The 12,745-nt window shown below is 32.5% G+C and overlaps 1 protein-coding gene across 10 annotated transcripts in view; it reads left to right on the top strand.

Annotated features, from left to right (window-relative positions):
• The window catches only part of EPHA5 (EPH receptor A5), a gene marked incomplete at both ends in the record, with an annotated part of 319,089 nt that overhangs the window by 271,934 nt on the left and 34,410 nt on the right, over positions 1-12,745 (top strand). For all 10 annotated transcript variants that reach the window (XM_079712446.1, XM_079712444.1, XM_079712445.1 and 7 more), the window contains 3 exons: positions 3,356-3,423; positions 4,747-4,872; positions 5,587-5,772. In XM_079712446.1, the coding sequence (XP_079568572.1) occupies positions 3,356-3,423; positions 4,747-4,872; positions 5,587-5,772 (380 nt within the window). The remainder of the gene's footprint in view (positions 1-3,355; positions 3,424-4,746; positions 4,873-5,586; positions 5,773-12,745) is intronic.

The raw sequence follows: 12,745 nt of genomic DNA, 5'->3' as shown, positions 1-12,745 counted from the left end.
TGTTGTGGCTTGGGCCAAGTTTTTAAGATCTGCATTAATATTATCAAGGATGTGTTATTCAAGTCCTTAGGATAGAAATGGGGGAAAATACATTGATTTCTAAATTACCCATGAAGTCACTTATATAGGAAGCAGCACTCTCGTACTTTTTAATAAATATTCATTTATGAAGATGAATTATGCTTACATTTAATATGATTTCTCATGCCCACCTTACTATTAAAAAATAAAATAACATTGTTTTCTAGAAGAAAATAAGTATAAATTGTTAGAAGATGATTCCTCTACTTGCACTACAGTTGTTTTTAGTAAAATGATATCAAATTTCATTAAAATTGTGACTGAAGCAAAATGAAGAAACTGATTCTTTTCCGTTTGAAAAAAAATCGGTTCTAGAAGATAGGAGTTGTAATTCATGTACAGAATGGCATATTTATTGACTCTAGTGTATGCTGAGTTAAAATGATGCATCTGGACAAAGTACAGAAGATGATACTGAATGAACAGGCTCCCTGCAATGCTTTGTTAGAAAGGCTGAACCACTGCTTGAGTACCAGTCTCTGCCAGCTGCACTTCTATTTGCTGTATCTTGTTGAGGTTTGTTTTAATGTTGCTTTGGGGTGTTCCAGAACTTAATTTTTTATGTTAATGTGACATGCAGCCATATTATGTTATAGAAGTCTTGAGATGTCTGTAGTCAAAAATAACTCCTTCTTATTGCCCTCCTGACTCTCACCCTAGGTATTAAAATGTTAACATCTCCTCACCATGGTATTCCCAAATAATTTTTTAGATGAGATCCAAAGTTTTATTTCCATTTTCATATGAGGCATTTGCATGGAATTTAAATATCCATGAAGCTTATTTAATGATAAAGACTATCTGAGGATATAAGTTTCAAAGCTTGATTTTTTTTTGAAGGTAAGAGAGTTAAAGGTGGAATGGATGTTTGTTTTCTAATGTAAACTGCAAGAACTTGTATACTTTTTAGGTATCTTTAGAATTCCTCTAACAAAGTTTTTTGTCAGTATTATTTAAATAACATAAATCGCAGAATGATTTCACACAATTGTATTTAGAACATTGGTAAAAAATAAACAATATCAATAACTTCTCTCTAGAGGCACATACATTAAAGATTGAAAGAATAATGTAATATCTAAAAAATATGAACAATGTATTAAAATATCTTAAATGTCAGCTTGAAGAGACCAAATATTATTTCAGGATGATATCATGTGTTCGTTTTTTCTCTCCATTTCACTGTGGTGAGGTGATTCAAGATGTCTTAAGGGCTCCTAATTGACAAATGCATCTACATGTTATGAATAAAATTTGAAAAGCCACCAGTTCCTCATTGTGTAATTCTCCTCACCCAAGAACATTATATGTATTAAGTATATTACTTCAAGTTTACTTAAATTTTCCTAGATATACTTTACTAATAAATTGCCAGTTCTTTAACATGATAAAGTTAAGATAATTGCAGTTTTTTCAAAAATGGCACAAGAACAGGTTTTGTTATCTATGTTGTATAATATATGTAATTACACACTAAGAAAGAGAGAATAAAATAGGTTTCATTTTTATATCAAAATATACACATATTTAAGAAACATTTTAGAATATGAAACCAAGGAACAGTCCTCAGTGTATGTCAATTGGCCACTTCATTTACATCATATAGTAGTTTTCAGTCAACTTTGTAATGAAAATATTTTGTCAATCTGACATTTTGGCTGTATTTTCTTTATGCAGAAATAAATGAAATTTTGTTTTTAATAAACTCAATTTTATTATAAGAGCTTGTGAATAATAAATTCACTTCCTTAGAGTTTCACTAAAGGTAATTTAAATATTTTTATTTTGGTCAGCTGTTTTAATGTTATATGGTTATTCACGTACCTTAATATTCATCAGCGTATTCTCTCTCCAAACACTTGTCCTTGTGTAGACTCAACCAGAATATCATCCACTCATTCATTTATTCATTCATCAATGTGACGAATATTTTTGGGGCCAACTCTGAGCCAGGTCACTTCAGAAATTTATAGATGAATGGTAGTTACTGCCATTTAAGAAACTAACAACAATAACAAGAGAGCCAAAAAACATTCTCAAATGACTATGTTGCACTGTAGAATGGCAGTCACACCATGAGAGGGATACAGAAAGCTACTGAGTTCAGAGGGGGCAAGATTGCATTAATCCAGGGTATTAGGGGAAAAAAAATGAAGAAAGCAACAATTGAACTGGACTTTGATAATTGGAAATTGTTAAGAAGAGCATCCTAAGTGCAGGAACCAGTATATAGGAACATACGGAAGCATGGAGAAATATCTCAGAGATGATGTGGGAAATGTACATTGGGGCTATGTTTAGGAATCTTTACCTTATTATTTTATTGAAGACTTTGCAGAAGAGAGCTAACACAATAGAAAAGTACCTTATTTATGGTAATTTGGCTACAGCCATGTCTAGTATAGTTTAGGAAAACAGTTATAGAATGCAGGGGCATCAGTTCAGAGGCACTGATAGTAATCCAAATGAAAAACAGCAAGACCTTAATTGAAGAAGAGGTAGAACTAGTGAAATAGAAGAGGTGGATCATAAGACTTTTATGTTATATAATGCTTGGGATTTGGCAACTAATTTGTTGTGAGGTACACGAGAACAGGGCTTTGACCTTAAGGTACCAAAGCCATGAAAATGTTATTAAGAGGAAAAGAAGGCAGCAGATCAAGATTGAATTAAAGAGAAAGGTACTCTTTTCTTTTTCAGATCTATTGAGTTTGAATGCCAGTGGAATATTCCTAGAAAATAAATCCACAGGGAATAAGAGTATAACTCTCAAAAGAATAAAACCAGAGGGATAGAGGTATTAATTAAATTGATGGAAATGGATAGATTGACAGGAGACTAGTGGAGACACTAAAGACTCCAAAACAAGAGAAATAAATAAAACAGAATAATGGAGTAAGGTGCTGAAAGGAGGAGACTTTTGAATCAGAGACGTATTTGGGACAGTTCATCCTGAGAAAAAGCAGGGGCCTCCTAGGTGGCAAAAAAACAGTAGAAGAAAAAGGGAACAGAGAAATGTCTGGTGTATGGTATATGATGAAGTCATGTTTCAAAATAGGTTTGGAGAGCTTCAGACTTCTCAGTGAAATCTGGGTAAGAGTGAGGGATACTAGCTGGGGAAATACGATTCATGTAAAAGAGTATTGGTGTTATTTCATACTGCTGGTGTGAAAATCACTTAAGGTTGCAATCATTTCAATTGTGTTGTGTGCTTCTGGGCTTGATGTGATTCACCACTTGGAGATGTGGCTAATCGTAGCTTACTCTGTTCCAGGCGGTGCGGTTACAGCAAAGCAAAACAAGATCCAGAAGAGGAAAAGATGCATTTTCATAATGGGCACAGTAAGCAAACTGTAAAAAAAAAAAAATCAAAATAAAACAAAGTAGGGGACACTTTATTGTTATTTTGGCTTCTTTTCAGGCTAGAGATTTGTAATAACTGACCAAAAATATTGGTATAAAAAGTGTAAGTGTTTTGTTACATTCCCCTAAAGCGTATGGGCTTGCGGTGTTGCCTGCTGACCCTAGGCAACAGCTGGATTTTTTTTTTACAATTCTTTAAAGCATACTTTCATTATAATCATTAAAATAAAAACTTTTTGCTTAATATAAAAAGCTATTATATTTCAAACCAAATTTCCAGGCCAATTCTAATTCCTAGCAACAGTCAGTAGAAATATGTCATTAAATAACATCACCAGATTAAATGAATAAATTTCTTCTTCTTTTTCTAACATTTTGGTAGGAATTTCCCTGAGGACTTCCTGTAGCAGCAACCTTGGTTCAAATGACTTGAAAAAGACTACACTTTTAAGAAATGCAGAAAATCAAGTTTTAATAATGAGCTTTAAAAATCTGCCTAAATGGGTTCTAATTTTATTATTATTTAAATATGTTCATTTTTTTAATAAATAGTACAGTGTGAGTTGATTTGCCAAGTAAGTGACAAAAAGAAGTTTTGTTTTTTTTTTTTGTCACTCTGCCATGACCATGAAAGTCAAAATCATGAAAGCCATAATTCATGCTGCAAAGCATTTTTGAGTCCATTTTCACAGTCCTATCTTATTTAATGTTATTTATCGTCAAAAAAATACTGTGAGGGTAATATCGGTAGCCTTTAATATGTGATGAAACGGAGACTCATAGAGCATAAGAGACTTGCATAATGCCCTGCAGCAACAGTAGAGTGAATTTCTCTTTTCTCCTTGACTTCTTTGTCAGTCTTATAGGACCAAAGCACCAGAAAAGTTATTTTAAATTATTTTTGTAAAACCTAAACTAATCATCTGTGATGAGATTTTAAGGAAAGCATAAGAAAACAAACCAACAACTAAACCAGTAGCATTTCATTGTCCAGTTTAGTAAACAAGTGTCTTAGTTTGCCTCAGAGACTGACTCCTGAACATTAGTGTTGAAATATGTCCTTATTCAAATATGTCGTCACATATGCACTTCTTCTTGTGCATGCCAACAATCCAGATTTCTAAAATTATAAAAATAAGATAGCTGTACAAATGACTTCTATAATTCAGGAGAGGGTCTGTCCTTGTAGCTCTGTCATTTCTAGGAATTGGGGATTTAAGCCATTGCTGTACATTAATAACGTTTATAATTTCACTCATCCATCACAAGCACTTCGATTGTAATGCCCATTTATTTTTACAGTTAAACTGCCAGGAGTAAGAACTTATATTGATCCACACACCTATGAGGATCCCAATCAAGCTGTCCACGAATTCGCCAAGGAGATAGAAGCTTCATGCATCACCATTGAAAGAGTTATTGGAGCGGGTAAGATGGTGTGTTTAACTTGGACTTTTAACTTGAGTTTATATTATAAAATGTAATATATCAATGTCCTGATCTACCTCAGAATGTTTTTAATCTTTTGTAATTGACTTGCTTTCAAGGTGGTATATAATTGATCATATTTTAATATTACCTTCTGCCTAGCTCATACTTAAACCAGCAACTGTTTGGTTTATGAAAAAAACAAACCAGCAAAAATGTATATTCAAACATAGTGTTTTTTTACCATCTACTGTTTATTATATTTCATATATAATACATATAATTTTTAATACCCAAAAGTATTTACAAAATTCAAGCACCCAATTATTCTACTTGTGAATCATCTCTTCCTTAAGACTTTCCTTTTTGTCCTGCTATGGCCCTTTTCTTTTTTCCTTTTCTCATTAGTGTCACTGCTAGAGTAGAAAACAAGGAAGAAGGAAGTGATTTTCAGTCAGTTGCTTTTAGTTTCTTTCTAATGTTTCCATTAAGGTTTCTGTAGGTGAGAGAGATGAAACTAATAGCCTCCAATGTGTCTTACGATCACCTGTAAATGATTTTTCCCAATGCACCATTAATATAACATAGATAAGGAAGTTGGACTCCCCTTCAACTCTGTTTTATCTAAAGCTTACTATTCTAAGAGGACTTTAGACTACTGTTAGAGTAGGGATTTGTAATGAGTTTCTGTGTTTTCTACATCTTTATCACAAGGTGAATTTGGTGAAGTTTGTAGTGGACGTTTGAAACTTCCAGGAAAAAGAGAATTACCTGTGGCAATTAAAACACTTAAAGTAGGCTATACTGAAAAGCAACGCAGAGATTTCCTGGGTGAAGCAAGTATCATGGGGCAGTTTGACCATCCTAACATCATTCACTTAGAAGGTGTTGTGACCAAAAGTAAGTACAATGGCAAATTATGCATGTGTGTGTGATCATAAATATTTGAATTTCTTCTATTAGATTATTATTAATTTCAGGATAGAGAGAAAACTGGCCATAATGTGATTAACAATTTCCCTAATATTAATAGTATTTGTCCTATAATTTAGTGGATTTTTGTCAAAGCTGATCTTCAGTGAACCCGAATTTCTATTTATTATTTGAAATATTTGTGTTAAGTCACTTACTATGAATTCAGCACCAGAGAAAATGTATCCAGATAAAAGGAGCAGTAAAAGTATCAATTTTTTTCCTCTTGGCTCTTTCACTTTCTATCCTAATGAAATATTAACTTCAAAGTTTTGATTGAGGCATTGAAGTTTAACATTTAATAGGATTACTCTAACCATAGATGCCTACCACCTTTTAAGTGGTTTTTTTAATAGCCAGATGTATTTCTTTTATTAAGTTTTTTTCATTGAGATATTTTAATAGTTCTAAGGAAAGCAATTGCCTCAGAAGACTGGGAAATTTCCTTGAGACTAATTGTTTTGTTAAAGCAAATCCTGTTTTTACTCAGATATATCTGGAATTTCACATCTCTCAGATTCTTGTTAGTGTCTTGTAAATGTGGTTATGTGTTGAGCTTCCCAATATAAGGATTTCAAATAATTCTTCAGTCACTCAATAAAGTATTTATGTGACACATAACTGAGGCCTTTATTTTCTTTTAATCCACTTTATCTTCGCCATTCCTATGTATCCTTTTTCCTTCCTTTATACCTCATACACTTCATACCACTTTGTAAAATCGTCTGAAACATTTGGCAAGGAACACGCTTTAGACTTTTTTCAAGCACTGGTTCAACTTCCATTTGCTGTTAATCAAGTTTTAAGTTATATATTCCAAATGTGCACAACATCAATGTATGTTCAATAAATGTTCTCAACTTATGAAGTAATTTAAATTGATTGGATATCCATTTATGCCATTGAGCTTTTAAATATGGAAAACAAAACAAAAACAACAACCATAAAAACTTTTTCCCAATAAAGAGGAACAAAAGAAACATCAACCAAAAAATTTACTGGTTTATAACCAGTTAATTCCCAAATAATGATTCATTCACAGTAGGTCACAGATGAGAACACAGAAGAAAAATACCTTAGCTAAAATTATCATGTTGATTATTGGCAGAACTTTTGAATCAGGCTTTATTGCTGGGAGATTGGTTTTCTCCATGTCTCAAAGAGATACACATCTCCAGTAAGAATGCCCATAGGGGAATGTAACATAGGAATAAAATTACCTGCAGCCATGTGGGTTTCTTCAAACTTGGATGTGTTACTTTTCATGTACCTCTTAGCCATCTCTATGTCTTCTTTGGTGAAATGTCTATTTAGGTCCTCTGCCCATATGTATGTATGTGGCTGATTCACTTTGTTGTACCACAGAAACCAACACAGTACTGTGAAGCAATTATACTCTAATAAAGATCTATTAAGAAAAAAAAAACTTAGATGTGTTTCTTTCCCCCAGTTGAGTACATGCCTAAAAATAGGTAAGAGGCAGGGACACGACGCAGGTGAGAAACAAAGAAAATATATTTTTTTTGAAGGAATAAAATAAATTAAAATATTTTACAAAATCATGCCCTATGATGAACGGGGAGGAATATTTTAAGTAAGAATATGATGTGAGGGAGATGGTCACAGGTACAATAAAATGAAATCAGAATTTGAACGGGACTATACTCTATCTGAGGGGAAGGACTTTGAAAGGACATTACTGATAGCATGTGCTGGGCTAGATACTATGTGAACAAGAATTATAACAGTGATTGAGTAAAATTATTTCCTATGCAGGAAAGGTATTATCTAATATAAAACATACTTCTTAATGATAGTCATAGTAATAATAGGATGCAAAATATTTGATATATTTCATGTCTTCTTTTCATCCATAATATGACTGCTAAGTTTCACTTCCTCAAATAAACTAGGACCATGAGTTCCTCTTACCCAGGGTATATGTAAAACGAATGCCTATATGTAGACAGCCAATCCATCCTGTAATGAGATAATGTGTAGAAGAGTGCCAGATCACTATTATGATCATGGAAAACTGTACTGCATAATGGTCAAGAACATGGGCTATGGTTCTAGCAACCAATTTTCATTTTGCTTCTGCCATAAACTACTATGTGACTTTGCACAAGTTGGTTATACATTCAGAACCTTAGTTTCCTCACTAATGACATGGGGCAAGAATGCCTCAGTGATGTTGTGAAGGTGACATGAATTAATACAGGTAAAGTTTAAATGGGCATGACACAGAGTAGATAATTAATAAACACATGGCTATTACTTTTCCATTTATTTCTCTTTCTGTGCTCTGAACTCCTCTATATCCATTTCATTCCTAATCCATTTTAATTGATATGTTGCCCTGCCTACATTGCCTCTTCCTCTGAAACTTAACTACCTTTTCAATTCCTTCAAAATCTTATTCAAATTCTATCACCTCCATGAAATAATTCTTCATCACTTAGCCCTGAAATAATCGCTTCTTCTTTTGAACACTGTACCTATATAAGGATTTTTGCAACTGTCAGTAATGTTCCTTCCTTTGTCCAAAACTCTTATTCAAATTTTTCATTTAATTTTGTCTCCTCTGCATATATTTTTAGCTCCCTAGCTAAAAAAGTCAGCTCCTTGAAGAAACAGATGATGTCCTAAATATTTATGTAAACCCATTACACTTAAACCTAAAACCAATCTATGGTCACTTTAGTTAAGCACTCTGAGCCTCAATGTCACAGAAAAAGAAAAAAATCATACCTACCTTATAACAATTTTATGCAGATTAAATTAAGATATATTTATGTGTGTGTGTGAACAAAATTGCAGGTAGTTATAGTAGTATTTATTTTAATCTGTTTAGTTGAATTCATCAACTACCATCAGATATTAGGAGACAAGATCCCAAAATTATTAGAGCTAATAGTCACCTACTATTATAGATCTCTAATTTATTACAGAATTTGTTTTATGTGAATGGGTCCTGACTGAGCAATATAAGACAACTAAACTTCTCATAGTAGAACAACTAAATTTGTCATATACCATTTTATATGCACTTGAGACCTTTATTTTAAGAAGCAAATGCCATTATCAGCAAATGATCATATTTAAATTCTGTAAAGTCTAGTCTAAAAAACAGGGCTGTGGTTGAAAATACAGACTTTAAATTTCCAATCTTCTAATCAAATATTCTGTTTGATGTTGCTGCAGTGAAGTTACACATGCAGGTAAAGCAAAATGTAAATATTTAAAATACCTCTTTGTCTTATTTTTTTTTTCTGTTTGAATTGAAACTGTATTTCCCCTTAATAAATGTAGCTCTTGATGTTCAACTTAGGAAGTCTTCAATTTGTTTTTAATTTACCATGTTGCAACTCACTTTATTTGTGTCCTTAATTTCATGTTCTCTGATCTGATGCTGATTTATTCAGCAGTCATTCTCAACCTGCAGCACACAGATAATGAGACATAAGTGCAACTAAATCTTGTGATTGTTTTGACTGAAGCTCAGGTGGGGAGTCTGAAGTAGCACTCCTCTGGGTGGTGCCGTCATGAACCTTCCTCTTTCCTCTATCACTGCCTTGCATGCCAGAAATATGGGGCCTCATTCAAATTCCTTCTGTGATTTGTTGTTAAACAGGAGACATCATAAATAAATATATATTCTAGAGAGACTTATGACAAATGACGTAAGAAACCCACAGGCCCTGGCTTGACTCATTCGCAATGCATGATGCTTTAATGTAACATACATAGAGTCAGCTTTTACTATTCGAATAGATTCAGGAATAAAATTTAGAAGTGGAAAGTTATAATTTTTCTGTTGCAACAGCCTTAGTTCTTTAAGATTTATTTTTTCCACCCATGGAAATATTATAAAAATTGACCAAAGGAATATTTCTATTGAAATATTTATAGTTATATAAATATTTATATAATATAATTATATAATATAGTTTATACAATGTAGTTATATAAATATAAATATTTCTATTTAAATACTTATAGTTATATAATATTTCTATTGAAATATGTATACTTCTATTTAAATATTCATACTTATATTTCTTAATCTAGGATAATATACAAATAAACTTAGTTATCCTGTAAAATTAATAAATTTAAACAAAATATTAGAGAAAAATTAAAGAAATGTCTCCCTGTTTTTCTTTCCATGTCTGAAAAAATAACACACTCAATGGCAATTGATTATTTAAATTGTCAAATAATTCTGACATATAAATTTGTAATTATCTTTCAAATATAGTATTTCATTCTATCCTGTAAAAGTCCATTTTATTTTACAGGCCCTTATTATATATTATATATATATACCCAGGGCTATTCCAACAATCTTCAGACTAGTCTTTCCATTTTGGTATTTTCCAATGGACATTAGTCCATTCCATACATTTTACTAAATCAATTTCCTCTCTTGCTTCATCACCAGGAGCAAACAAATCAAGCAAAATACATATACTTTTATACTGAACTTGATATAATTTGGCCATATCTCCATATTACACTATTTCCTTTCCAGAAAACTCTACCTAGTTCTTGTTCTGCCCTTGGAGATACTTCATTCTGCCCTAGCATGTCCTCTCCACTGTCGTCAGTTCTACTTGACCTTCAAGTTTAATTCAAATGTGACCTTCTCCATGAGATCAGTGTCATTTCTCTTCATTTTTCCTTCCATCCTCAGTGTCTGCCTGGAATAGAGTAGGCCACTCAATAATGTTGAATAGCTGAGTAAAGGAAAACATCCCAGTTCTACATTTGCTTTATTTTGCTCACCTGTGTGTTCCTAGATCTGTGCTCAGCACGTGTAGCATTTCATGTATTTGTTGAATGAATGAATTCTCAGCCAGAGACAATCTTACAAATTCTAGCTGCATTTCTCTGCACTTTGTCATATTGTCCATTGTATCATAGTTATCTCTCTACATGTTCTGTCCTTATTACACGATGAACTTCTTGAAATTGATATATGTTTACAGCACCCCTAGTATCTGTCACAGGGCCAGACACATTAGAGAATTTCAAAACTTTTTTAAAAGACATGAATGATAGTAAATGAATCAATGACTAAATTACAGTTATCTAAACAGTTAAAATGAGTTAGAGGGATATACAATTTATATTTTAATTTAAACGACTTTGTTCTATAAAACTACGGGTGTTTTAGGAAAAATAATTAAAATGCATATGAAGAAAATTGCATGAGGATCTTTTCACAGGATCTTGCATATAAATATAACAGTTATAACTACTACTAATAATTAATGTTACTTTAAGTATGTGCTAAGTTAATGTTCTTTATATATTATCTCCTTTAGTCTGCACAATAATGCTATCCTGTAGACACTAGTATTTGTTCTCATTTTACAGATGGGAAAAATTAACCTTAAGGAGGTTAAATACCTTATCCAATATCATAAAACTAGCATAGGATAATACCAGATTTAAAAGCAGTCCTGCATGACTCCAAAACTCAAGCTCTTACAGTGTACATTACTAAACTCATTTTTATTATTTGGTATACACTTGACAAGAAACATTTATTTATTCAAAAGATATTAATTGATCATCTAATACATGTGTATTCCTATTAATCAGTGGGATACAGCAGAGATTAAACAGACTGATTTCCTGCCTTTATGGAGCTTACCTTTCGGTAGGGGAGAAAAACTAATTGAACAAATACATTTATAATATATTAAATGAAAAAAGTAAAGCTAAGTTAGGAGATTATGGATTGTTTCTACTAAGGGTTGGTGGTTTCTATTTTATTTAGGGAAAGGCCTCTCTGATAAGGCTTGAATAAGTGAAGGTGTGAGCCTTACAGATATCTGGGGGCTGGCAGTGTGTTGTAGAAAGAAGAACCTGCAAGACTCGAATGGAACTTGCATAAAATGTTCAAGAAAAAACAAGGCCAGTGTTACTTCAATGGAATGAATGAGAGGAGTCTGGTAAGAGCTTAACTTGAAGATTTAATAGGAGAATAGACAGTATATGAAGACTTTGGTCCCTGCAAAGACTGCCTCTTAATCTGAGCCTTGGAGCCAAGATGTGATAGAATCTTATTTCTACATTAACAGGACCAGTCAGGATGCTGTGTTGAATAAAGACGGTAGAAGCCAGTGTTGAAATGAGGAGACAAGGAGGAGACTACTGTCATTATTCACACCTCATTATGGGTTAGATCAGGGTAGTAATCTAACAAGATGGCGAGTAGTAGTTGAATTCTATAGATATTTTGAAGGCAATCACTGTAAGTCTTCTTGTGGATTAGATGTGGAATATGAGAAAAAGAGAAGAGTCAATGATAATTATAAACTATTTGCCCTGAGTACCTTGAAGAAAGGAATTGTCAGTTATGGGGAAAATTCCAGGAGGAACAAGACTGTGGTTGGTAATCAGTAGTTCCGTTTTGGACACGTTACTTTTGAGAGGCTTATAAGCACCCAATTGCAGATGTTGTGTATAAGATTGGATTCTGAGAAATATAAATTAAAATGTTTGCAGTATGAATATGCTTGAATTTTATATCTTCCCTTTCACTAAAGGAAACAATTCTATGAGCCATTATCAGTGATAAACCATGATGGAAATAAACAAATTTAACACTGCAGTAGAAAATAGAAGCCAGCTCATTAATTTGATACTAGTTTTTCATTATTAGGGCATAGAGAGAGGTATAATAAATAAACATAAGATATTTATTAGATATTTACAAGGGCTTTTTCTGATAAAATCTAAATTCTACTCACCTGAAAGATATATATGTATAGAAACAGAGATTTACTTGCTCGAAGATTGATTATTAGTAAATTAAAACTTGTGTTTTTAAAGTCATTTTCATTACTAATAAAACAAAGCTGTCACATTGTTAATTCTTAGATTCCTT

The sequence above is a fragment of the Hyperoodon ampullatus genome (genome assembly GCF_949752795.1).
Source record: "Hyperoodon ampullatus genome assembly, chromosome: 1".
In the NCBI taxonomy this organism is placed as follows: Eukaryota; Metazoa; Chordata; class Mammalia; order Artiodactyla; family Ziphiidae; genus Hyperoodon; species Hyperoodon ampullatus.
The sequence above is the reverse complement of the archived record's forward strand: the minus strand, read 5'-3'. Positions and strand labels throughout refer to the sequence as shown.